Source organism: Larimichthys crocea, chromosome II, assembly GCF_000972845.2.
Source record: "Larimichthys crocea isolate SSNF chromosome II, L_crocea_2.0, whole genome shotgun sequence".
Taxonomy (NCBI): Eukaryota; Metazoa; Chordata; class Actinopteri; family Sciaenidae; genus Larimichthys; species Larimichthys crocea.
This window is the reverse complement of record NC_040012.1, coordinates 8,989,371-9,015,297: the sequence shown is the minus strand read 5'-3', so window position 1 is coordinate 9,015,297 and position 25,927 is coordinate 8,989,371. Positions and strand designations below refer to the sequence as shown.

Below are 25,927 nucleotides of genomic sequence, written 5' to 3'. Positions count from 1 at the left end.
GAACATGCAGTACTGTCTTCATGTCATGTTTGAGAGAGAAGTATTTGTAAGATAAAATATAGGTTAAAGTCCTGAAAACTGTTGCTGTCTTTAAAGAACAATGAAGCAAAATCATTTATCCTATTTACATTACATGTAATCACATACATCTTTAAACGTGTCATCCAATTTTCAATGGAATCCTGACAGGTCATTACAAAAAAACAAGACAAATAGTAAACTAAAGCAATAATAACTTCTTGTTTTTACAGAAAAATAGTGGCAACTGTGTGCCAGAACTTTATTGTAATAAATACCATATAACTTTTTCTAATATTACAGCAAAAGGAGTAGATAGGTAGGTGTTTTTCAACAAAAGGAACACCGTTTGCCATATAACTGAGATTTTGCCATTAAATATGACAGTGTACAATTACCAGTCTGTCATTTAAAATACTATTTTATTCTATATAAATTCCCTTAGAATGCCTTATACTGTAAATAAAGGTTTTGCCATGAAATATGACACACAAAAAACTGTTGCCAGAATGTTACCGTTATAAAAATATGGCACAACTTTTTATAATATTATGGTAAAAGGATATCAGTATTAGTGTTGAGTTCACGTTTAAGGTTGGTGTCCTCCATAATTTAAAATATGAATACAAGTTTTTGGTCATCAAAATAAACAGTGTTTTGCCATATAATTGACATATGAATGGTCTATAAAATAAAAGGTTTTGCCATTATAAATTACTGTTTTCTTTATCCATGATAATACAACATAATTTATTTGTTGATTATATTTAGTATTATGGAGTTTTAGCATTAGTAATAACTATTCAGAGTTGTTTAGAGTTTAACTTTTAAAGTTTAACTCCTTTTGCACATTTTGAATTCCTCTGCAAATGTTTAATTTCTCTGTGCATATATAAATTTAGATCTATCTCGGGTTCATTTTAACGTACGGCTCCTGTGTTATAGGTTCATTCTAATGTATGTCTGCCTCTATCTACTATCTATCTATCTAAGTTTAAACTACTTGTATAGACAATTATTATATTATTTATTATTATTTACTTTAAATGTTAAAATAATTATTATTTACTGTTAATTAAATGTAAAACATTAGACCAAACAGTCTTGTGAGACATAACTTAGACAGATTATGTCTAATAGTAATAATTCGTCGAGATGTTTATGAATGAATTAATGTTTGTTTTTTTTTCAGCCGTTAGTCTCGCGATACCACACGCTCTATGCGCGTGCGCAGCGTCGCGCGCGTCAGAGAGGAGCTGAGTTGGAGGATCATGGCGGAGCGCAGGAGGCACAAGAAACGGATCCAGGTAACATCACCTCAACTCACGCACCGTTACCCGCCTGTGCGGGTTTAAAACACCGCGGACACAAACCGGGCGCCGGTTTACCGCCTGCCGCCGCGTGTCTGTTAACGGCAGCGTCCTCGCGAGGAGCCGTTAAGATGAAGCAGATGACGGCTAACGCTGGTTAGCATTAGCTGGCTAGCGAAAACAAACGTTAGTTGTTTTTTTTTGTGTGTTTGTTTTTTGATGAGACGTCTCCGAGCTGAACTGAACTGTCCTTCCCGCCACTAGCGCTCCAAACACCGGTCCGCCGGTCCACGCAGCGCGTTAGAAAGCTCGGCCTGTGAGCTGTCCCCGCACATGCAGCCGGTTTTTCTTCTGATTGATCCGGCGGGTTGGAAACGGTTTGCGGGCTAAAAGCTGCGTCAGCTCTAAGTGTGCGTGTGTTTACATAACGTGAGGAGGCAAATCTGCGGGAGTTTTAATTAACGAGGCTTTTATCACGTGACTTAACGTGCAGGTGAGGAGGAGGAGGACGTGGCTCCCAGGTGAGCTTTAAAGATCAGAGGCTGTGATTTCAGGTAAAGCAACAGTTTGAAGAGAGACAACTTTAAATATCACTCATAAAAAATCAACATTTCTGATGATGATGTTTGCACAGACCTGGAAATAACAGATGAAGAAGATCAGCTGGGTCATATTGCTGCACACACATGTGATCCAGATGAGCAAAAAAAAATCATTTTACTTAAGTATATGAGTGTGTGAGTGTGTTATATTCAGACATGAGCCTGTAAACTACAGGGTTCCCACGGGTGCTTGAATTCCTTGAAAATGCTTGAATTTCAATTCAGTGTTTTCAAGGTTGTGAAATTGCTTGAATTTTTTGTGAAGTGCTTGAAAATGCTTGAAATTTGTGTGATGTCTATTTGTCCCTGTTATTGCGCTATGGTAGTTACACAATACACCGCTCACAAGCTGAGAATACAAGCCAATTCACAATTAGTTAAAAATCAAAACAGTCAATCTACCACCATATGAAATAATGCTAATTAGACCCATATTATTATGCCATACAGTGGCACCGCTGCGCTTCCCATGACCATCATGGCAAACACAACTAGTAGGCTACCTATTTAAAGGTGCTGGAAAAATGGAAAAACTGGTGCTTGAAGGTGCTTGAAGGTGCTTGAAAGGTGCTTGAAAAGTGCTTGAATTTGTTCATGAAAAAGGTGTGGGAACCCTGAAACTAACTGATCAGAGTTTATTTTCTCATAAAACATGGCTACTCGATATAAAATAATCAAAAATGTCCATTCATAGAGATAAAAATGTCATTTTAAAGTGTGTTTTTGGTCTTGCAGCTCTCAGCCGGACAAAAATAACCCAGATTAAATATCCCTCTGTCTTTTGTTATGTGTAGTTCGCAGTGGCAGGTATACTGCTAGTATGGATTTGGGATCCAGCATTAGTGTCCCACAAAGCGGTCCTGTGGGATAAGCCGAGCTGAACTCTTGTTGTCGTGTTGTAATTGTAGATGAATGAAAGTGTTTGAATACTCGTTGAAACTAATGCCCTGTAATGCAATAAATCACGCCGTAACGACAGTTAAAACGTTCCAGTTCCTGTTAAAACAGCTTTTACAAATCAATGGAGATTAAATATTAGCCTCTGTTGTGTTACACCCTCCCCGGTGTATGTGACACAGTATGAAGAATGGACAGCGTCACGGATCTGTGGCTCGTGTTGGCAAGCCGGTCTCTGCTGAAATAGGGCAAAGACGTGGCTCATCACAAGCGGCCACACTCTTTAATTCTGCGTAACACGTCTCTGAAACAGTCTGATGACCTCCTGCAGGTCTTCTGCATGAGTTAAACTGACTGTGGCACTTTGCCTGTTTGCGTTCGGTTGCGTTTTAACGACACATCCTGTTATCTCATTCATGCGCCAACCACAATCAAATGAGGTTCGTCTGTTACACCACTCTACACTACACCGAATTCCTCTTTTTATTCTTCGAAATCCTTTGTGATTGTGACTTACGTCACAGCATCTAAGGACTGACGCGGGTTTGTGAAGCCAAGACGTTATTATTTCAGGGTTGGCACAGCTAGAAGACTAATGCCGTGTAATTAAACAGGCCTGCGAGAATTAAGTCCTACCTTCACGGAGGCCGTCATGTTCAGCTTGAACTGCTTTAATGAGGGTAAATATCAGAAACAGTATAACGGCGTACACAACCTACACCTAACACCGTAATGTTGCAACTTCAGTTACATAACAACACAAACTGTTATCTCCTTTATGCACGAGGCCACCGCCACAGCAAGGAAACTACAGCCACTGCAAACATGTACAACAACCTTCATATTATCTATAATTAAACAAAGTGTAGTCCAGGTTCTTTAGAAGTATTGATCATATAATAACTACGCTGACTTCGGACAGTGTAACCTCCACTTTAAACACAACATCGACCCCCAAACAGCCGCAGACATGAGACAAAGAGCCAGTACTTTGTCTTGGTGTGGAGCATTTCTAAAACCCGAGAGCTGCTTCCTTCGTGGCGAGAACAGAGTGGCTAATCTCAAACCCCAGGTAGATCATATAGACGGTGACAGGGGGGGGCTTTCCGCGTCGGGGTCTCGTGTAACCGAGCCGTGTGACTGATACCTGCATCTTTAAACAAAGGCTTGTTTGATGGCCTCGTCTTCCTCACGTTGCTGCTCCGAGCCAGCTGGACCGGATAAAGCAGCACTCAGTCTCTGCGTGCTGATGCCATCGTTCTCTCTCTCTCCGTGTTGGTATGTGATTTAGCGCTGCTGGCAGACGCCGCAGATGTTGTGAGAGAGGAGGACGATGATTTTTTTTATTATTGCCGTGGATGAACATCTACAGACAGACACAAAGTGTACGGCGCTGTCCGTACTTTTTATTCAGGCATTTCGACCTGATTTGAATAGTTTTGGTTACCTTTCAGATATGATCTTCAAAACTGAACTTTGGAGTTTTATGTATAGTCGATTATGTGAGACAGGAATAATGTTTTCACAGCCACAGATGGCAGCACCCTGCAGATACAGCTATTAGATTAATAATTGATCTGTTTAAATGTGGCGTGAACTTGACTGGGTAAAATTAAAAACTAGGTTTCTGTCACGTCTGAGACTTTTATACATTTTATACCGAGGTATCTCTGGTTGTTGCAAGCGCTTTTGTAAATCAATAAGTCAGACCTTTGTATTGTGATATTAGATTTACTGTATTGTTGCATTAATACAGTGAAGCACTTCAAGGAATTGGATCATCATTGGATTAGGCAGAAAGAAGTTGTTCCTATCAGGTTTTTTAAAATCAGTTTACTAGTTTAGAGTTTCCAAAATGACTCATAAAACAAATAAGAACACATGATACATGTGTCAGTCTCTCTTGAGATAAAAAAAAATATACTGCAAATGATTTAAATCACTCCCCACCTCCTCCTCACGTCCCTGTTTATACTCGAATAAAGGACACACTTCTGTAGTGTAACACAGTGCAGAGCCTCGATACAAATGCTATGAAATATAAATGTATATTTACAGTATTAATATACTGCACTAAGGTATAGTTATGAGTGATTAAATATAGCTATCTCTGAGCTGGTTGGTTGGTTTCAAACTGCTGTCACTTGCTGTTGCAGCTATTCTGCAGCTGTTTCCTTTAATTAGTTGAATTTGCAACATAAGTTAATTTAGGTCAGTAAGAGCTCTTGAACGTCTGTGTTTTGATAAATTCGGTTAATTATCCTGAGCCCAGATGCAGCTGTCAGATCAGTTAGTGGTCGAAAACGCCGTGTCAGCAGCCGTGAGGACGTCTGGAACAGCTTTCACGTGCCTTTTTAATCATCTTTGTGTTTGTCTGCGTCCTGCAGGAGGTGAGCGAGCCCACCAAGGAGGAGAAGGCGGTGGCAAAGTACCTCCGATTCAACTGCCCCACCAAGTCCACGAACATGATGGGCCACCGAGTCGACTACTTTATCGGTTAGTGCTCAGCTGTGGGATGTGAGGAAACGGGCGAAACAACCTAAACACCCGGGGCGGGTGGAGAGCGAGTCAGGAGATGACTGTCAAACTCCGCCCTCTGTTTGTTTACCGAACATTTAATTACTGAACAGTTAATGAAAGCAGTGCCATGTCGTGTTTTTCACATGACTAAGCTGCTGAAGAGTTGCTCTGTGAACAAATGTTTTCGCTTCAGTCCTGTTGGCTGACCTGATCCTCCCACTCAGTATTTGCATTTGTCTGTGGCACAGCACAATCACTTTTGGGAAATGCTGTTTGGTCCGAATATTGTATGACTGCTGCTATTCCTTACATTTGCTCACCACAATATTTGTGCAGCTGTCTACAGCCTGTAGTCATTACTTAAGTTTCATCTGTTGCCCTTGTTGTCAAATAAAGTGCGGGGTGAGTTGACTTTATTAAAGTGAATGCACCAGATGACAACAGCAGGCAGCTGTTTTCAGTGGAAAAGCTCAGAGAGACTGACTATACAACACAGTGGAGCATCTAGCAGCTAAAGAGCCAGATAGTTCCTCCAGGAGCTGAGTTAACGGAGAGTTAATCTCAGACTTAACTTCACCAAGCGATTTGAAACTCGTCTCCAAATAAAAGATAATGTCAGTGTGGTGTTCGTATCTTGTTTGGTTGCTCACAAGTGGCCAAAAAAATCAGTTATTACAGATTCAAAGTTAAAACTAGCACACAAAAAAATCCCTTTATTCTGTCTGATATTCAGTTTTTAAATGAGTTAGAATAAACTGGATGAATAAAAACTGTAATAACCTCGCTGCAGTGTTTTTAATGTCCGTCTTTGTGTCCCTACGTTTAGCCTCCAAGGCGGTGGACTGTCTGCTGGACTCCAAGTGGGCCAAAGCCAAGAAGGGAGAGGAGGCTCTGTTCACCACCAGGGAGTCTGTGTTGGATTACTGCAACAGGTTAGCAGCGTCATGCTGCCACACGTCTGTTGCCGTAGATGAATAAACATTTGTCATATGAAGGATTTTATTCCAAAGCAAGGTCTGTAAAATGACAGCCGGCCATTAAATTGCCAGATATTGAGTTTAATATCGTAGAAGATGAAGAAAACCAGCAAATATTCCCATTGAAGAAGTTGGAACCAGTGAGATTAACTAAACAAATGCGAGGCTTTTTGCATTTCAGGCTAAAATCCTTCAAATGACCTTTAGGTCTGTTTATTCAGATCAAGAATCAGGATTTTAAATTAAATCAGTGTCGTTCTCTTCTTTCCTCCACAGACTCCTGAAGAAGCAGTTCTTCCACCGAGCTCTCAAAGTGATGAAGAAAAAGCCTGAGAAAGACACGAAGAAGGAGAAGGAGAAGGAGAAAGAGAAGGACGAGAAGAAAGACAAGGAGAAGGAGAAAGAGAAGGCCAAGGCTGACAGCGGCAAAGAGGAGGAGAAAAAAGGAAAGAAGGAGAAGGAGAAGAAGAAAGAGTCTGAGGTCGCTGAAATCAAGAAAGACAAGAGCGTACGTGACCCCTCCGATTGTTTTTAATAAGACCATGTCATCAGTCATAAATACTGAGGTTCAGATTTACATTTAGCTCGAAAACTTTGACAGATTTTTGCTGTTTGGATAGTGTGATCTGTCTGACTGATTTCAGCTCTGTTTGTTTTATGAGCAGTCAGAGCTGCTGATGTGATCGGCCTCTAACCCTGACAGTAAACGTGTCCATGTTGACTTTGCTGCACAGGTTTAAAGTGCACAGTGACATGTCTGTTAGTAAGTTAGCTGGCTGTGGCTTCATGTTTTAGTGTACAGACATGAGAGCGACATCGATCTTCTCATCGAATTCTTGATAAGAAAGCAGAAACTTTCCTCTGATGTTAAAATGTTAAAGCCCACAGTAAGTGTGAGATAGTCTGTCGAATACACAAGTCGCACTGTCTCTCCATAAAATGCAGATAATGTGATTTTTAAGTCCAGATCTGTTTGTTTTATTCAGGATGACAGTCCAGGAACCCCCAAGAAGAAGAAAGAGGTGAAGAAGAAGTTTAAGCTGGAGCCTCATGAAGATCAGCTGTTCCTCGACGGAAATGAGGTCAGTGTGTGAAGACACAAAATAAAACAACCTGTGTAAAATTCTGATCATAAAGACAGCCAAGAGGGAAACAGTTTAGCATAATTACATATTTAAAAGCACATAAACCAGAAAAAAGGCCGAATCTGGAAAAGTAAATAAAGTCTGGTGGGCAAAAAAACTTCTCACACAATCCTGGTGGGATTTGAAGTCACGTGGAGACCAAAACAGAGACGTGCTCAGACGTCCAAACGTCCAAACCCAAAATGTGTCTCTTCTTCAGGTGTACGTGTGGATTTACGATCCTGTCCATTTCAAGACGTTTGCCATGGGGCTGATCCTCGGTGAGTCAGCGACTGAAAACCATAAAGAGACTTTATTCGAACGAGAACTGAACGCACAGTTTTCTGTAACTGACTGCAGCTAATTTAACTGTGTTTGTGTGTGTGTTGTGTCTTCCAGTCATCGCAGTGATAGCAGCCACTCTGTTCCCTCTGTGGCCGGCTGAAATGCGTGTAGGAGTTTACTATCTAAGCGTCGCTGCAGGCTGCTTCGTGGCCAGTATACTGCTTCTTGCCGTCGGTAAGTACCTCGTTAAAAAAAACACATCAATAACTTGCAAGTTAGGACAGACACAAGTTCAGATACTTTGACTGAATCTGTCTTTTTTTCTCTCTTCGTGACAAATGGGGACAACGTGTTGAATTAGTTCCAGGCTATGATATAATCTTTGTCAAAATACGTCAATCAAAAGTGCCTGTTTTGGCCATTAACCGGCTCAGGTTGTTACTATGTGTGCCTGATGATGATGATGATATTGAAAGGACTGTACAAAGATATTAAGACGTTTTCTGAACCTTTCTCCTGATCCGGTCTGTGAAATCATCTCTGTGAGCTGAGGATCACCCACAGAAACATCAACCAGTGTCCAGAGCAAACGTCGTCATCCACATCGTCGAAATCAGCGAAATATTCAGCCACAGCACTGAAAATCTTTCACGTAACACTAAGCTGCACTTTCTGTACTCCGGCCGTTGTGTTACTGCACTCAACGTGCTCACTGTTGACTTCCTTCTCACCTCGAGAGGACGAGATTTCATAACTACCATGACTTCCCCTCCACCGACTCACAGTAGATCAAGAGAACGGAAAAAAAACAGTTTAATTCTTCTAAGCACTTTTTTATGGACGTGTTTTGATGATGCACAGTCGTTCATAAAGATGAAGTTGTCCTTGCCTGGAGCGGCTCATCCACTAATTAGATGATCGATCCTCGGCAAGTGTCCTTGAGCAAGATGCTGAACCCAGAAGTGTTCCTGAAGGCTGCGCCATCGCTACGTCAATGTGTCTGAATCGTTAGCTCCTAAAACTGCTGAGCACTTCAGTGTATGGATGTTAGGCGCTATACAAGTACAGTCCATTTAGCATATTCAGTTTGACTGCCGCGGCTCTCTCTCAGTACTGAACCACGTTCAAAGCTTCTTCTTGTTCATCACTTTGGTATTTTTCAGCCTTATTTTCTCGTCTTTTGTGTCAAAGTTACCCCTTTAAAATGTCTACATATGTCCACTTAGACCGGAGTGAATTTCTTCTCTTGTTTTATTTGTTCTACAGAAGGAAATATATCCTGCAGTTCACGAGAAAAATATCAAAGATCGGCGTTTTGATGATCTTCAAACAAAGTCTCGTCTGAACATTCGCGTTTGAAAAAACGTCGTAGAGAGAGAGGCGATTAATCATTGAGGATGAACGCTCAGAGTCTGAACTCAAAGGCATTCGTGATTTTACACAGAAGATTCAATGAAAAGCTCTCTGACTAAACTAAAGCTAGAGCTCAAACTTGTGTTCACTCAAAAAAACACAAAATATACATTACTACAAATGAAACTATACTGCATCCCAGTACAGTCATGGATGAAAACAAAAGTAGACAGACAAAGATCCAGTCGTGTTGTGAGTTCAGTCACAGGCTGAGCTGATCACTGATGATTTGAATGGCGCTCATGTTTTTCCTCCACCTCTCTCCTCAGCCCGCTGCATCCTCTTCCTGATCATCTGGCTGGTGACCGGCGGCCGTCATCACTTCTGGTTCCTCCCCAACCTGACGGCAGACGTGGGCTTCATCGACTCGTTCAGGCCGCTCTACACCCACGAGTACAAAGGACCACGAGCCAGCAGCAAGAAGGGCTCGGACAAGGCGGACGACAAGGACGGCTGCTCCTCCGCCAAGGCCCAGAAGTCAGACAGCGACGAGAAGTCCGACTGCGAGAAGAAGGACGGCGACGACGACGACGAGGAGGAAGACGAGGAGAGCAAGGAGGCGGCGACGACGGCGGCGGAGGAGAGTAAAGAAGCAGAGGGGGAGGGAACGGATCGCCACTCGGACACAGACAGCGACCGGCGGGAGGACGAAGGCTCGCAGCACAGCAACGGAAACGACTTTGAGATGATCACCAGGGAGGAGCTGGAGCAGCACACAGAGGAGGAAGAGGAAGAGGAGGAGGAGGAGGAGGAGGAGGAAGACGAGGAGACGCAAGAGAGGAAAGAAGGGGGTGGGAGTGAGACTAAACCCCAGACTGCTGAAACATAAACTTCTTACAGTCCCATCACTCTCTACTTCTCTCTGTCCTTCCCTCCTTTCCTCCTGTGATCCCAGGACCTGCTAGTCCAGCCTCTCTCTCTGAGCCCGCCGAGGCCGAGGAGAGGCTCCATCTCTTGTCGTTGAGATCTTCCACTATAAAAACAGTACCGATAGACCAGTACCGGGATAGACACAGCGGTGACAACGGTTACGACGATGGGGAAAAACAAATTTAAAAGAAAATAAAGAAGCCTTATGGTGGATGTGATTCCTCCAAACCCAAATGTTATTTATGTTCACGTGAAAACCTGCCTGAGGAAGGTGTCGACCAAAAGTCCATCAGACCAACAACAGCAGCCCTGATGGAGGGTTTTCATCTCTTTTACATTTCTCGAGTCATGAGGTAACTTTTTGTGTCATTTCAGCTCAAAGTGTTTTATTTATGCGCCCCCCGTCTTCGGTTACATTTGAGGTCAAACCCTGATCTTAGATACAGATGTTGGAGAAGAGCCGAGTTTCTTCACCACCCCGCTTTTTTTTCTTTTTTTTTCTTTGAGCTCCATGTTGTTGATACAATCACGGTAGAAATCTCCGGTTCTTTGGCGAAGCAGCAGCTTCACATCCTGTCCAATGCCAGTAAGTCTGATCTCTTTCTCAGGCAGCGAGCTCTGAAACCTGAACTAAGCCAGACGGACCAAATCCTGTAGTTTACTCGAAGGAACCTAAAAGTCGACCACTTTGTGGCTGGATGGAGTAGTACGGCTCTTTGAGGTACTTGCCATTTTCACTATTTTCTTTTTTTTTTAAATAAATGGCTGATGATCATCGTGCAGTCCTCCACACAGTCTGAAGTAGTTCATGTTTAACGTGGAACTCATCTTTTAAGAGTAAACGTGAGCGACCGGGACACAGCTGACGTGCTTCATTTTCTTTTTTAAAAAAAGATCGCAGCGGTTTGTTGTACAACTAAAAAAAAATAGAAAGATGTTCACTGATTTTCAAACAGAACCAGACGTTAAAGTTCAAAACTCTAGTGCCAAACACGACTAACGCGATGTTATGCATGCTGATTCGACGCGGGGAGAGTCGAGAGCGAGGGGGCGTTCGTTTTGTAACTGCGGTGTCAAACTCTTCTTTCACATCTTTGGAATGAAATATTCAAAAAAAGAAAAGGAAAAAAAAAAACAAAGAAGCACAGCACAACATTGTTAGTGTGTAGCTAAAACTGAAGATTTCTTTTTTTTTTTTTTTTTTTTTCTCAATGAAACCGTTTTAAAAAAATGATAATACAAAGGTGTTCGCACTAGACTCCCATCCAAACCAGTTTCCGTCTAGTCTGAACAATAAGTTAGTCGGCTCCGCTGACCAGACTACAAGTTTCATTTCCAGTCCAGTGACTGGCGGCCGAGGTCCAAGCTGTTCCTTCACATCTTCTTCTGGCTAGAAATGTCTTTAGATGCTCTTTTTAGTCATAGCGAGGATTATATTTAAGTATAAAAGATATAAATGTATCATTTATATATGGATTCTATTGATATATCAGATATATACGTACAGTCTAAAACTATAAAACAGCTTCTTCTTCTTTTTCCCTCCCCTTCTTTTCTTTTGTATTAGGAGGTCTAATTTTTATTATTCCGAGTGTTTGTAATGCTCTTTTTTTTTTATACGATCATCAAGAGTGTACTCGTTATTTAAAGTTAACATCTGCGATTAGAGAGCAGTGGGAGTTTGTTAGATATCAGCGTTATTTCTGTGTTTTATCTTTAACATTGGATGTGTGATCCGGTTGGTCTCTCTCTCTGTCATTAACCCGAGCGTATAAAAAACGCTGACGGCTAACCCGCCGGTCCTCGATGAGATGATGTTTGAGTTCCCGCAGATTTTCTGTCCATTTGTTTCGTCCTCAACTTAGACTGTATTTAGTAGTTTGTGATCCCACTGAGGTTTGTAGCTCTTTGACTTTGTAACTCAAACACGTCGTTTCTCCTCTTTCTTCTTTTTTTTTTCAAAATGTTTTGTTTTCATCCCCCAAAACGGGCAAAGTGCATCTCTGTGTCCTGAGTTGCCAGTCGCTGTACTTTTCAATATTGGCATTTCACAAAAGAGAATAAAAATAAAAATCAAAAAAAGGTTATTCTCCCAGTTGTTCTTGACTGTTGCACAGTATCGGTCTGTTGTATATTGTAGTATTATTACTCTTTAGCTGCTGCTTCTCATTGCACATTTCTGGTGGAAATAAAAAGTGAAATTGTAAAAAAAAGACATCCATGTTTGATCTCACTGGTCAAAAAAAACAAAACAAACAAAAAAACCCAACCATGTCTTTTGATCGCCTAGTTGTCCACATTTGGATCAATGTCATTCTGAAGACTGTTTAATGCAATATTGGAGTATAATTTAATAAAACTGGATGTCTGGAAATATATCTGTATCTTATCATTGCAATAAAACTATAGAAAGCACACAAGTACTGTCATATTTTCCTGTGATATATATATCTTCTGTTTTGACATTGTTCTTATTCTTTGGTGGGACAAAACATAAATAAATCAATTTTATTTGTATAGCCCAAAGTCACAAAATACATTTGCCTCAGAGGGCTTTACAATCTGTACAGGGAGTGACACCCTCTGTCCTTAGACCCTCGGTTCGAGTGAGGAGTAAGGAAGAGCCACAGAGGAGGGATCCCTCTCCCAGGACGGACATACGTGCAATGGACATAAAACACTGACTCATAGATACTGTAGGTTTAACTGTTTAATCTAATAATCAAATCCTGTTCGAGCACTAACTACCAACTGACTTCAGGCATTTCAACAACATTAATGTAAGTGAAAGGCGTTAAAACAGTTCATATCTAAGCAAAGTAAATGTAGAATTTCTATAAGAAGTGCTGATGAGTAACTAACGACTTGTATGAAGGGCTGAAACACGGTTGTTTTCGTGTACCTAATAAACTAGAAACTATTTTATGCCTGATAAACTTACTCAGTGTATGATCAGTGTAAAGTTTTAAATAATACATTTATTTAAATTTAACTGAAATAATAAAGGTTTCACTTACATCTCGTGTATTTTCTTTCTCAGAGGCAGCGCTTTAGTTGCAGCGTACCTACTCCAAGAATCTGAAAACGTTTGATTTAAAAACTCCAGATTTAAATAGACTGTTTTGAACTTAAATTCTATTTTTATATGCTCAAATAAAAAATGATTGGGATGATTTGTAAAGTTTGGATTCACACAAAGATCAGATCAAACAAAGTTTGCCAGTGTTTAAACTTTATTTTTATCTCCAGACTTTGACAGTTTCACAGTTTCATTATCATGAAAAACAACAAATGAATCCTAGTTTTCTTTTGTTCTACGACATGCTATCTGACTTCATATATTTAACTTGTGCAGAAAAGTTATCAAAGCAACTGAAGAAATGAAAAGAATCCTTCACAGCTGCTGTTCGGACGCGCAGACAGTCGGCTCTGGATCGGACGATATGTTTGTACAGAACACAAGAAGCTAAATCAGAAATATAAATTCAGTCTTTTTAAGCTCCCATCTTGGAAAATATATAAATATCACATAAACACTACGTTAAATAAATTTATCTTAGAATCCTGTATGTACACATTTACATTCATAGTTCCTAATTTATCTTTGTTTTTCTATCTACACCCTCCTCGAGTGTCTGACTGAGAGTTCACACACTGATCATCACATCCAAACACGACAGATTATTTATATATTGTCACAATTTTAAGTAACTGCAGTAGTGTTTTGTCATTTCTAGGTGAGAATCATGCTTTCTCCCTGTAAGCTACAGATAAATTACAGACTGTGCTGGAATGTAACGCTCACTCACACGTGTGACTCTGTAGAAAACACCGTATACACAGTATGCTTCATCGAACATGCTATTCATAGGACTAATGTAACTACTTTGGCTGCTGACAAACATGCTCCCTCTCACACAGTTCAGAGTTTCAGCCGTGAAAATGTGTGCGGGGTGACGCACACCCCCCTCGCTGCGGAGAGCGCCGACTGAACACAGGCCAGTAAAAACCTTCGATGATTCAGTTCTCTGTGTCTGACGAGTCGGAGACGTCGGCCAGTCGCTCCTGCCTCTTGCGTACGTTCCAGTGCAAACACTGAGCGAGGCTCTCGAACCAGTCGTACACCAGGTCGTGGCAACAGATGGAGGGGACCGGGTAACAGGACGTAGTGATCTTGATGCTGTTGGGAGAAAAAAATCGATCCTAAATTAACGGACAGGATTCTGAAGAGTGAAATGGCAGCTGATGATGACGGTTAATGAACGTTACCAGTCTCCATATTGGATCTCCTGTCTCTTCCTGCCATCAAATGACACCCAGGCGGTGTTCCTGGCATCAGGAGACAAGGTGATCTGTTTTGGAGGGAGAACAGGAGTCAACATGACAATGACATGCTACAGCAGTGACTGATGGGAGTCAGTGATGAGCGGGTTGATCCAAATTGAGCGGGTCGCCCGCAGTCACGAGTCACCAAACAATATTTTTAATGATATTCAGGTCGCGGTTGGCCGAGTAAAGTTTTGTAATTTATGTAGTAGACAAAATTTTCTGTGAAATACACAGACTTTATTGGCTGAATAACTGGTGCGAAGATGCCACCAGCTCTACAGGAGGCAGAGAAAGTACAGACTACTTTTTAAAATGCGGGTCAGGAAGCGGGTTGGGTACAATATTTCACAATTATTTGCTGCGGTCTAAGTTCGGGCGGGTTAGTTTAAAACGTCGGTCGGTGCAAGTCGAGCAAACATGGACCCGCGCATCACTGATGGGAGTCATAAACCAACTTGGTGATTAAACTTTTGACCTGATGATGGTGCTACATTAAAAGCTACGAGATCACCACCAAAGTGAAGACTATCCACCTAGTCGTTCTCGAGAGAAATAAAACCAATTCAAAGTAAATTAAAAGCTATGAGGTGAATAAACACAGATGATAAAAAGTAAAAGAAAGGATGATCAAGACTTAAATCAATGATTGTTGAGATATTTAAGTCTGTGGCTTAGTACGGTAACTTGTTGATCCTCTGCTCGTGTACAGATAGGTACCATCGATGTGAGAGCACAGACCATGAATATTCAGAGGAATAAACAAACATTAACAGGGACTGACAGAAACTTCAAACAACAACCGTGACATGAAAGAAACAGCAATGCTCCTGATAACTAGAAGCACCTTTTTTAAGCTTAAGCCAAGTGTGTATGAGATTACTGTTGTCCATGTTAGAGTAGGAGATAGAGATACTTCTCTCGAGGACATGAGGAGACACTAAAGGATTCAATTAGTCTAAAAAAATGATGCAAAACATATGATGTGGCCTTCACAGTCACAACACACCAAATAAGGGATGGCCTAAATAAGCTTGTGATGGTTCATCCAGCCTCCTCTCCTTCACTCTTACCATGAGCTCCACCCCAGCAGGCACCACGATGGGCCTGAAGGACAGGGAGTGTGGGCAGATGGGGGTGACCATGATGGCAGGTACGTTGGGGTGAATCATGGAGGCTCCTGCTGCGGCCGCGTACGCCGTGCTGCCTGTCGGTGTGGACACAATCACACCTGGAGGAGAAGGAGAGGGAGAGGAGGGACTTTAATTTACTCGATCTGCTAAAGCAATTTGAGAAGAAACACGAAGTCAAGTGAAGCCGAGTGTTTGATTTACCGTCTCCCTGGACTGAGGTGATGAGTCGCCCATCGAGGTACAAGTCCACATTGGACAGGTAGGAGGACGGGCCTCGGTCCACCACCACCTCGTTCAACACCTGTACGCAAACACGTGTGAAAGTTAAGATTAGAAGACGCTCAGAGAGCACATTACTCCAGTCACCAACCAGCGGGCTCATGAAGATCAGACCTCATTATAGTGAAGTATACTTTAGCGCAGCACTACGTCACGTTTCATTGCTTTGATTGGTCGGCCCCTGTTGCTTACACCTGTTTAAAATCTGAAATGAACCGAGAAGTTCTAGACCAAATTGTATTTTTGAATTAGTCTGGTGATAACAGACGATAACTTCACCAAGGCTGCAAAATCTTTTAAGTTGACATTTCAATTGTTTTTATTTAGAGAGTCAAAAAAGTGAAACATGAACGTAGTGAATGGATTTCACTGGCACCCATTCACGCTCACCAGAACACTACAGGACGGCATTCTTCACAGATAACATGCCACGGACGATACGGTTACACTGGATTTAGAGCTCCCCCCACATGCCACATCCAACTTTAATCCGTGCAAGGAGGCTGCTTTGTGTTCTTGGGGTTCAGCATCTCGCTCGACGACCCCCGATACACGAACAGAAGGAGCCTGGGGTCGACCCAGCAACCCTGGGATTAATGGAAGCTCTACATCCTGAGCCACAGAGGCCACTTAAATCCTCTTTGACTTAAAGTACTCATGTTACCGTGGTGCCATCTATAAATGCCATGAATGATGTGTTTATGTGCATCTACATACAGAACACGTGATTGAGTGACAGATTAAATAAACAATATTTAATAAACTCTTTTCCAGAGTCAGTTAAATATGTTCTTAATCAAAGATATATAGAAGTAGTAGTTCATGTATCCTGATCCTGAACCAGTGAATGAATCTGTAAATGTAAAGTGCTTCATAAATGACCACACGGTGGCTCTATCCACAACAAAAAAAAACATCAGCTCGTCACTGGCTCGTGTCCTAAATCTGCACTTAATACCTGTTACGTAATTCTTGAGACATCTCCAAACACGGCCTCTTTGGCGGAGATGATAGAGACTAAATAATTGCTCATATTCCCATATGGCACGGAGCACAATAGTCGTCAAACAGACAGAAAATATGAAACATAAATGTAATCGATGCGCTCAATCAAAACAATAAATCAGCCAGGAAACAGACGCGTGGTCACAGTGCAGTACAATCTCACGTCACAGAGGAAAATACAAGCAAGAGAGAGAGAGAGAGAAATGCTGGTGAGCGGACAGGCAGCATACAAATCATGTTCCACGCTCGAGTCAGTCTCACACAGAGCGCCGCAGCGCTGATGTCTGGGAGATGAACTGACGTCAGCCCGAGCAAACATCCTGTTGGATACAGCAGACGTGATGTTATGTGAGGTCAAACTCAGGTTCAGAGAGACCACAACGATCCATCACTGTCTGTCTGTGTGTGTGACTGCAGCAGTGAGGCATGTTGTTTAGTTACACAGTGTGTCAGACCGAGAGCGTCAGAGCTCATTAAATATCCATTCGGCGTGGACTGCAACTGTTGACGCCACGGTCTCCATGACAACTGGCTCCAAAGAACTTCACAACATCCGACTTTTTTTTCCCTCCCATATATGCGCCTAGCAGCTTTATTATGACTGTCCCCATGGAAACCGGGCTCACTCACTGACCTGTAGTCGTGTACGAATGTTACGCACACACACACACAAAAACAGGATTCAAAGGAAACACACACACACAGAGTAAGCCTCCATCGTCTTCGGGTTCTCAGCATCATTATAGGGGTGTGATCAGGAATACGTAAAGAGGATGAAATGCAATCAAACAAGCCTCTTTTCCATGAAGTGTGCACCCAGAAGAACTCAAGTGGAAGGCAAAAGTCCTCCGTTAAACATCTTCTGTTTGTGTTTCCACTTCATCTGAGGATGACTGATTAAAAGATGACAACGTGTGAGACATGATTTTCTCCCACGAAGATCGTGTTGTTGTTTGCATTAACCGCTGATGTGACGCTGATAATCATCAAAGCAGACAATCTGCTACGTGACTCTCTGCAATGAAACAATCTGCAGATTAAACGCTCGTTTACGTCTCTCTCACACTCATGCTCTTGTTTATACTCTCTCTTTATCTTGCTTTCTTTACTGGTCGCTTCATTAGACATGTCCGACTCTCTAGTCCCAGCCGGTACTTCCTGTGTGTGTAAATAAAGTTGCATCTGCCGTGAGTTTGCTGTTGTTTCTGCAATTAACAAAGTTCAGTCGTCTGGATGAAATGCAGGTAAAGCCTCCATGTTCCTGAAATGGTTCCAGAGCTCCTGTAAAAAGTCCCTGCAGTGAAAAGCGTCTGCAATCTGCTTCCTTTGCTATTTGTGTCCTCTAAACTGTTAGACCAGAAAACACACCAGAAGATTATCTGATGACACCTCTTCAGTCCTCACCTGTAGCTGCAGGGTGACCTTGCCAGCTTCACTGTTGGTGTGTCCGTGAGGCAGGAGTCCGTTGTGCTCCTGCTGTTGCTGTTGTTGTTGTTGTTGTTGCTGCTGCTGCTGCGTCGTCTCTCGGCTGTGCAGCTCCTGGCCTGCTCTCTGTAGCATGTCCTTCACCACCTTCACCTTCAGACGACTGCGCAGAGTGATGGCTGCGTTTCCTGAAAACCAGCATAAAGACACAGAATGAGTTCACATTCACACACACAAATAAGTTAACATTTGACCGATGTTTCACATGAAGAATACCTTCAAACACTTTGGCTACTTCAGTCTTGTATGACTCAAATTTGAAAGGCGTGAGGAAACCCAGAGAGCCGAGGTGAAACGCCATGACCGGAGGAACGCTGCCCTGCAGAGAGGAAAAACAGAGCGGACGTTAAAATCAGTGGGACTCCTCTGTTTACATAAAGTACATAACAACACTGTATACATTTGGTAATAGACCTTCATGAGCATTTATACAGTAAACTAAATATCAGGACACTCATACACAAGCTTCTAAACACATTAGAGACTCATTTAAGAATAAGACAAAAAGTGCAGTTTTGAATTTTCTAAATCTTCTTAACCGCAGCTTTTATGTTGTTTATCTGTGTGACATAAGGTGGAAAATATTCATATTAGTTGCAGCATTTTTACTTTTTGTTTTTGCAGTGATCTCAGTAAGTAGATCAACTTAGAGAAGGAAACCTTTGTAAAGTAAAGACAAACATAGAATATAATCCATGTTGATCACAGATTTGTAGAGTTTACTAAAGTCCCAAGTTAAGGTAGAATAACAATTAATCTGAAGCTAGATCCATGAAGAGGTTTGACCTCTCATCCAAGAGCTTCTTTAGTTCTGACTAAGTGGGTTTTTCCCCGGTATTCAGCCAACCAAGTCCAGTTGCCCCAGATTTAACTCAAAGAAAGATGATCTGGATGACATTTTCTTTCATTTGAAGGAATAAATACTGAAACATAATGTAGTTTACCTTTTCAAAGTAACTGTACATATAATGCGAAGATGTCGGACTTCATCTTGCCTGTAGAGATGAAACAATCAAAGTGTGATTACCTGGAAGAGAGAGGAGGCGTAAAGAAGAGTCCCATCTCCTCCCAGACAGATGATCAGGTCTATGCAGTCAGAGATGTCATCATAACCTGCAAAAACAATGTCATTGTCAATATAATGTTTTCATTTTGAGAGTCCACCAAGTCCCTCCATAGGGATTTAAATTAATTAAATGCTAATTTAATTAATTAACCAGATAAATATAGTTTTATCTAAAAAACCATTACCAAGATGTGTCTAGACAGTATTTGTTACAGGTTATTTAGCAAATTCTTCCTCATAAAGTGTTTTATGTTTCACATTTTACAGCTGTAACGTCATAGTTCATAGTTTTACTGTCATTATTGTGTGATTTATTGTGTGACAGGTGGTGGGAGACGGTGGTCTCACCCTCTCTGAAGGTGCAGAGCTGATTGCGAATGGAGCCGAACGCCTCGTCCTTTGACAGCGTAGCATCATCTGCTACCCTGCGCTCCACATACACCATCATCTGTTTCTCCTGAGACACAAAGACATGCTTTAGTGACAACAGCCAAAACACCAAAACACACAAAAGTACTGAAATGAAGTTGAACGTCTGCCAAACATGTCGTTCAAAAATGACGGCGTCTGAGTCGAATGCAAATACATGAGTTCTTGTTGTACAAAGCGCAGCTTGTTTTGGAAACATGTGGCTGAAAGGTGTCGTAACTGCATGAGACCAGACTGTACCTCTGACCTACATGTCTGCTTCGTTTCCTGGATTCTTTTTGTCAGACTTGTTGTTTTCCTGTACCTCAGATGTGTCAGTGTACGCTCTGTTCTTTGGAACAAATATTTCCCGGACGGCGTATAAACAGTCACATAATTAGTCCCAATGTTGAAACATTTAACTGCAGTTTTATTCCTCCTGTCGTAATGACGCAGGGTTCATGATGAAGTGTCTCAGGTTCAGTACAGTGTTTATGGGACACTTCTTTGTTGATTGCTCTCACCACTGCTGATTTTTCCTCTGTTGTCTCAGCAGAGCTGAGCACTGGTCTCTGGCAAACTAACTCCAGTTTTCCTCTAAACATAACCTTGATTTTGCCACAGCCGTAAGTAACAGTGGAAATCCATACATCCATTTTCCATAACCGCTTGTCCTTATCATGATCACGGGGGGCTGGAACCAATGTCAGCTGACATTGGGCAAGACATTGGGTACGCCAAATCGAGTAGAATTCATTTCACTTTACAGAAAATTCATCTTCTCATCTACTAACCTCGCAACAGATGTAAATTTGATCATTAATAGGGTGTATACATGTAGATATGGCCATCTACATCATTTCTGGGTTTCTTTGAGAATTTCACTTGTGGCAGAAAATAGTCGAAAACATCGCTGCAAGTTTATTCTGCTCCACGTCTGGTGAGACCAGATAGATTAACTGACACCAGAGCGTTTTTTCCTTTCCACTTCGTGTCTGATAAATCCACTTTGAAGCGTCTTACCATGCAGCCTTTCTTACCAACCATCAAGTTTCTAACAAAATACACACCCGGGTTTATGTAGGTGATCTTAGTGAGGGGGTAACACACAAGCATGCAACATGAGCATAGGTTTAGTTCACTAGAGGCCAAGGGCAAAATCGATGAAATTGACTAATCTAATCTCTAAATTCAAACAAAAGTCACCCCACTGGTGAAACTACACAAAACTGAAACCTGTGATCACACAATCATTTGAATACGTGCAGACTAAGACTGGAAAAACAACGATTTTTACATTTTTACTGAGAAAAACAAAATGCAAATGTTGCCACCATTTGCCTTTCCCAGGAAAAAGTTCTCAAATGAGACGAAAATAGGGCAGCAGGTAGAGGTGGTGATTAAATTTAAGACTCTTTTAATACAACATAAAACACAGGTTAATACCTCTTTCACGGCCAAACCAAAGAATGAAAGTATAATGGGAAACCTTTAGAGACACTGTGACCTATATATGTTAAGTTTTTGTGAGAACTTCCTCATCATGAGAAAATAGACTTCCTACAGTACGCTACTGTAGCTTGCAGTAGCGACAATGTTTGCTTCAATGATTAAACAACCTCCTTTAGGCACAGTCCAGAGCTACTTTTAGATGATAATGTCTCCAGACAGCCTGCAAACATTTGATAACAAACATTATTGTCAAGACCTGCAGACTCTCCACCCTTTGCGTGCTGATTAATCAGACTGAGGACATTTTATATTATTAATCTTTAATTGAAAATTCACTTCTGTACTGTATGTGATCACACCTCTGTAAAGAAATACAGAAATACAAAGAAATACAGATTTGTCTGACAGAATCAGAATCTGTTTTCGGTTTTGTTTCAGTCCCCCTCTTCAATCATAGGAACATACATGACAGCAAACATAGTACTGTGTGATCATGTACCTCCACTAGAAACCTGCAGAGCTCCTTGAAAGGCTCAACGAGGCTTTCGTCTCTGATTTTCCTGATGACGAGCACGTTGACGGGAGGTTTGTTCCAGGTGAGCCGCTGGCTGGCTGGATCCTGAATGTGCCTGGGACACGTAGACAACGAATAAACACACATATTTTACACACACCTCTCCATAATAAATGACATAACAAATAAAAACAGACGATACGATCACAGTCTTCCAACTTCAGTTTAGTTTAAGTTTAAAGTCAAATGCTGCCATGTCTTACCTCATCTTCTGAATTAAGTAAAAATAAATCTACATTGTACCCACAGAGTTAGTCATTCATTAACTGTTATGATGTAGGAGGAAGGTCCAAATTTCGAACATGAAAAAATAACTTCTGTCTCTTTTTTTACCGTTTCTCTCTCCCCTCCTTTGTGTGGCGGATGACGGGCATTGTGCAGATAATTTCGCATGTATCCAACTCTTGAGAGCAGGTTACAATAACCATCTGTGGTCTACTCTGCTCGCCATCCTCAGGTCATGTAACATCCAATCACAGCATTCTCATTTTTTTTATCTTATCTCACAATGGTTACACAAGCTTTTCTGTGTCAACGCCCTCAACGAACACACACAAAGTTCAACTCATTCAGCACCCTCATGCTTACATGACTGAAGTTGGGTTGGGAAGAATACAGGCTTTGGGTCCGAAGTGAGTGGCTGGATATGGTCCATGTAGAAAGTGGGCTCTCCTGTGAGGAGGGGAAAAAAAGAGGAGGACAAGTCAAGGCACCATCACCTCATGTCCGGGGCAACAAAGTGGTGCCAGTGGCATGGTGGACCAGCTGGCAACCTGCAGCGCAAACCTCTTAGGAGAGCTTTCCGCTGTGTCGCTCGCTGAGCCAGAGGGCTCCAAGTGCTCGTGTTGGCCTGGCAACCTCCGCCGCTCGATCTCCCACAGCAGCTGTTCATGACAACCCCCCCGTCGCTGCGACTTCGTCCCCTTTCGCCGTCTCCTTGGTGACTTGGACAGGTGCTCCCTGTGCTTGGAGGGCCTCGCTGACTCCGACATCTGACCAGAGGGGGCTGAAGGTCGCACCATGCCTCTGTCGGGCACTGCCAGGGACCCTGATGATGGACTGGTGTCTGAATTCTCCATTCTGCAAACAGGAAACACAGAAACATTTGTTTTATGAGATGTTAAAAAAATGACCGGATTACTTGAGTAGTTTGTTGTCAGAATAGCGCCAACAAGTCTCTCTGAGTTTTAAGTCAGAGGCGGCATGGTAGTGTCGCCTCACAGCCTGGTTCGAACCTCGGCTGTTTGTATGTTCTTACTGTAGGTTCTCTCTGGGTACTCTGGCTTCGGGCGGTGACTCTAAATCGCCCGTAGGCGTCAATGTGAGTGTGAATGATTGTTTGTCTCTATGTGCCCTGTGATGAGCTGGCGACTTGTCCAAGGTGTACCCCGCCCCTCGCCCTAAATCAGCTGGGATAGGCTACAGCCCCTCCGTGACCCGGATGAGGATACGCAGTTATAGCCAATGGATGGATGTTTTAAGTCATTAATGAAGCTAAAATCTATCAATAAACTAACAGAAACTGACCATAAATATACTCAGCTGCATCCCTAAACAAGACAGAAATTTTACCATTTCTAGTGTTATCTCAAATGAAATGAAGGAATTCACAGTAATATAATAATATGAATAAAGAAATATAGTCTTTTTTTTATTTCAAATAAAGTTTTGTTTGTGTTACTTAGCTTTAGACTTCATTTAAAGCTGGATGTTGGATGGAGTGTCTATCAGTTTGGCTTTTTTGACAGGGGTTTATGAGTGAATGTTTAACCTAGAAGAAATTATTTATTAAAAAAAGGTTTAGCGTGTAGAATGTGTGGCACAATTTAGTGGTAAAAGTTGCAAATGGCAACTGACTGAATACCCCTCACCTCCCCCTCTCTTGTTTCAAGCATGAAGGAGAAACTGATGGAAAGAAAATGTTTAATTTTGCTACAAATGTTTAGGTTCTTTGTACATATTTAAACTTAGATCCATCTCAGGTTAATTTGAAACATATGGATACTGTGTTATAGGTTCATTCTAATGTAGGTTCAATGTATATTTGGATGCTTGAATTTCTTTCGGTATCAATAAAGTATCTATCTATCTATCTATCTATCTATCTATCTATCTATCTATCTATCTATCTATCTATCTTAAACACACAAAAAAAGCGTTTGGTTTGTCCCTTATAGGCTGCTGTAGAAACAAAAAAGCGTTTGGTTTGTCCCTTATAGGCTGCTGTAGAAACATGGTGGACTTGGTGTAAGTGGACCCGCTCCCTCTGTAGATATTAAAGTCTCATTCTGAGGTAAAATAAACAAAGCTAATTATTTCCAGGTGATTAAAATCCAAATGAAAACATAATTATGAATATTATATTTAATTTCTGTCAATAGATACCTTTAAAAAGTTAGACACTGGACCTTTAATGTGTGTATTAGTTTAAGTCCTACAACAAACAAAACAACACGCCAACTTTCTTTACACTATTAATCATAATTAAGGGCATATTAAAGTTAAATTTGTGTTTTATTTTTTATTTTATCATTTAAATATTGACCTTTCTCGTCTCTGAGCAGCTAACGGACACAAAAAAACAAAAACGGCAGAATAACGGTCAGAAGTTGCCGCCGTCAGTCACAGCCGTTAAACGACCGTTGGACCGTTGACAGCCAACAGTTACCCTAGCGATTAGCTGAAGTGGCTAACCGACGTGAGGCTCTGAGACGAAATGAAGCCTGACTTACTGTGTCAGAGAGAGGAACTCGGGCTCATATCGATACTACTTCATCAGAGGTGTTCATCGAGTTTAAAAGCCAGACTGAGTGTGTGTTTGAAGACAGACAGCAGAGCCGGCAAACTCTACAGAAGCTAACATACTACTGAAGAGCGTGACGACCGGCGGAAGTGACGTTTCCTAAAGGGACGCGTTCAGGGACATCACGGTGAGCGGGACTCTGTGGTCAGTGAACGCAACAGCGCCACGTGTGGTCAGACAGGATTACAACACAGTAATAGATTAGATTTTTCTTTTACTCTTTTACGTTTTTTAATCATAAACAGTGTTTAATTATAATCAATTCACCAAATAAAATGGCAGCTATCTTTTTTTTCCCAAATGCTGTTTAAGAAGAAGAAGAGAGGAGACGGGGAAATTCTTTTTTTCACTCAGTTTTTTTATTTACATGAATTTTTTAACCCCAAATACACATGCCCTGCCTTGTTCACGGGCACTTAGGCAGTGCCCAGGAAGTGAGCTGGCACCTCTCTAGCTACCAGTCCACTTTCCATATTTTGGTCCAGCCACCCTCCGGTTCCCAAGCCAAGTCCCTATGGACTGAGATACTTTCGCCCAAATATTTATTGGTATTTCAACATACCAATATCAAATCAAGTCACATAATACAAGATCCAAGATTATTGATACAATAATACATACAAATATGAGAATAATAGTACAAATACCATACGATACCAGTCAAAAGTTTGGATAAACCTCATACAATTTATTTTTATTATTTTCTACACTGTAGATTAACACCAAAGACATCACAACTATAAAATAACACACATGAAACCATGTAGTAAACAACAGAATATGTTTCTTCTTCTTCTTCTTCTGTGATTTATGAGATTGTCACCTGGAATAAGTTCCCATATATGCTGAGCACTTGTTGGCTGCTTCTCCTTCACTCTGTGGTCCAACAGGTCCAGACAGGTTATCTGATGCAGGTGTGTTTTGGGTCGTTGTTCTGTTGGAAAACAAACAATGGTCCCACTGAGCTCAAACCAACTGGAACGGCACGTTGCTGCAGAAGCCAATACTAGACATGGTTAAGTTAAGTTTGCCTTGAATTTTACAGTGTCACCAGCAAAGCAGCTCCACGCCATCTCCTCCTCCATGTGTCACAGTGGGAACCACACATGCAGATGGTCTAACATCCATTCCTTTGTGTTTCTCTTTTTTTTTCCTTCTTCTTCTTCAGTTGTGGTTTCTTTGCAGCAATTCGACCACGAAGATCTGATTCACACTGTTTCCTCTGAACAGCTGACGTTGAGATGTGTCTGCTACTTGAACCCTGTGAAGCATTTCTGCAGGCTCTAATCTTATATTAGAGTTTACATGCAAGTGGAAGAATCCTTTAGCAAAACCACTTTAGAAAAAAATACATTTACTCGAGTTTACTACAATTTTTCA

At 41.5% G+C, this 25,927-nt stretch overlaps 2 protein-coding genes across 4 annotated transcripts; one reads left to right on the top strand and one right to left on the bottom strand.

Annotated features, from left to right (window-relative positions):
- The first annotated feature begins 1,217 nt into the window (after positions 1-1,217).
- sec62 (SEC62 homolog, preprotein translocation factor) lies at positions 1,218-12,229 on the top strand. 2 transcript variants are annotated; one of them, XM_010739982.3, is made up of 8 exons: positions 1,218-1,325; positions 5,215-5,323; positions 6,174-6,279; positions 6,601-6,832; positions 7,311-7,406; positions 7,669-7,729; positions 7,848-7,967; positions 9,416-12,229. In XM_010739982.3, exons 1-8 carry the CDS (start codon positions 1,239-1,241, stop codon positions 9,973-9,975), a joined length of 1,371 nt encoding a protein of 456 aa, XP_010738284.3. In that variant the 5' UTR covers positions 1,218-1,238; the 3' UTR covers positions 9,976-12,229. The 2 variants fall into 2 exon arrangements, with proteins under 2 accessions (XP_010738284.3, XP_027146046.1); XM_027290245.1 differs by lacking the exon at positions 1,218-1,325 and adding an exon at positions 1,355-1,514.
- Positions 12,230-13,221: 992 nt separating this feature from the next.
- Positions 13,222-24,651, bottom strand: nadkb (NAD kinase b). 2 transcript variants are annotated; one of them, XM_027290901.1, is made up of 12 exons: positions 24,477-24,651; positions 22,531-22,824; positions 22,333-22,416; positions 21,670-21,799; positions 19,659-19,767; positions 19,272-19,357; positions 18,461-18,563; positions 18,164-18,372; positions 15,677-15,776; positions 15,416-15,573; positions 14,286-14,368; positions 13,222-14,196 (listed from the first exon to the last, which is right to left on the bottom strand). In XM_027290901.1, exons 2-12 carry the CDS (start codon positions 22,821-22,823, stop codon positions 14,037-14,039), a joined length of 1,515 nt encoding a protein of 504 aa, XP_027146702.1. In that variant the 5' UTR covers position 22,824; positions 24,477-24,651; the 3' UTR covers positions 13,222-14,036. The 2 variants fall into 2 exon arrangements, with proteins under 2 accessions (XP_027146702.1, XP_027146704.1); XM_027290903.1 differs by lacking the exons at positions 22,333-22,416; positions 22,531-22,824; positions 24,477-24,651 and adding an exon at positions 22,078-22,224.
- Between the last annotated feature and the right edge of the window lie 1,276 nt (positions 24,652-25,927).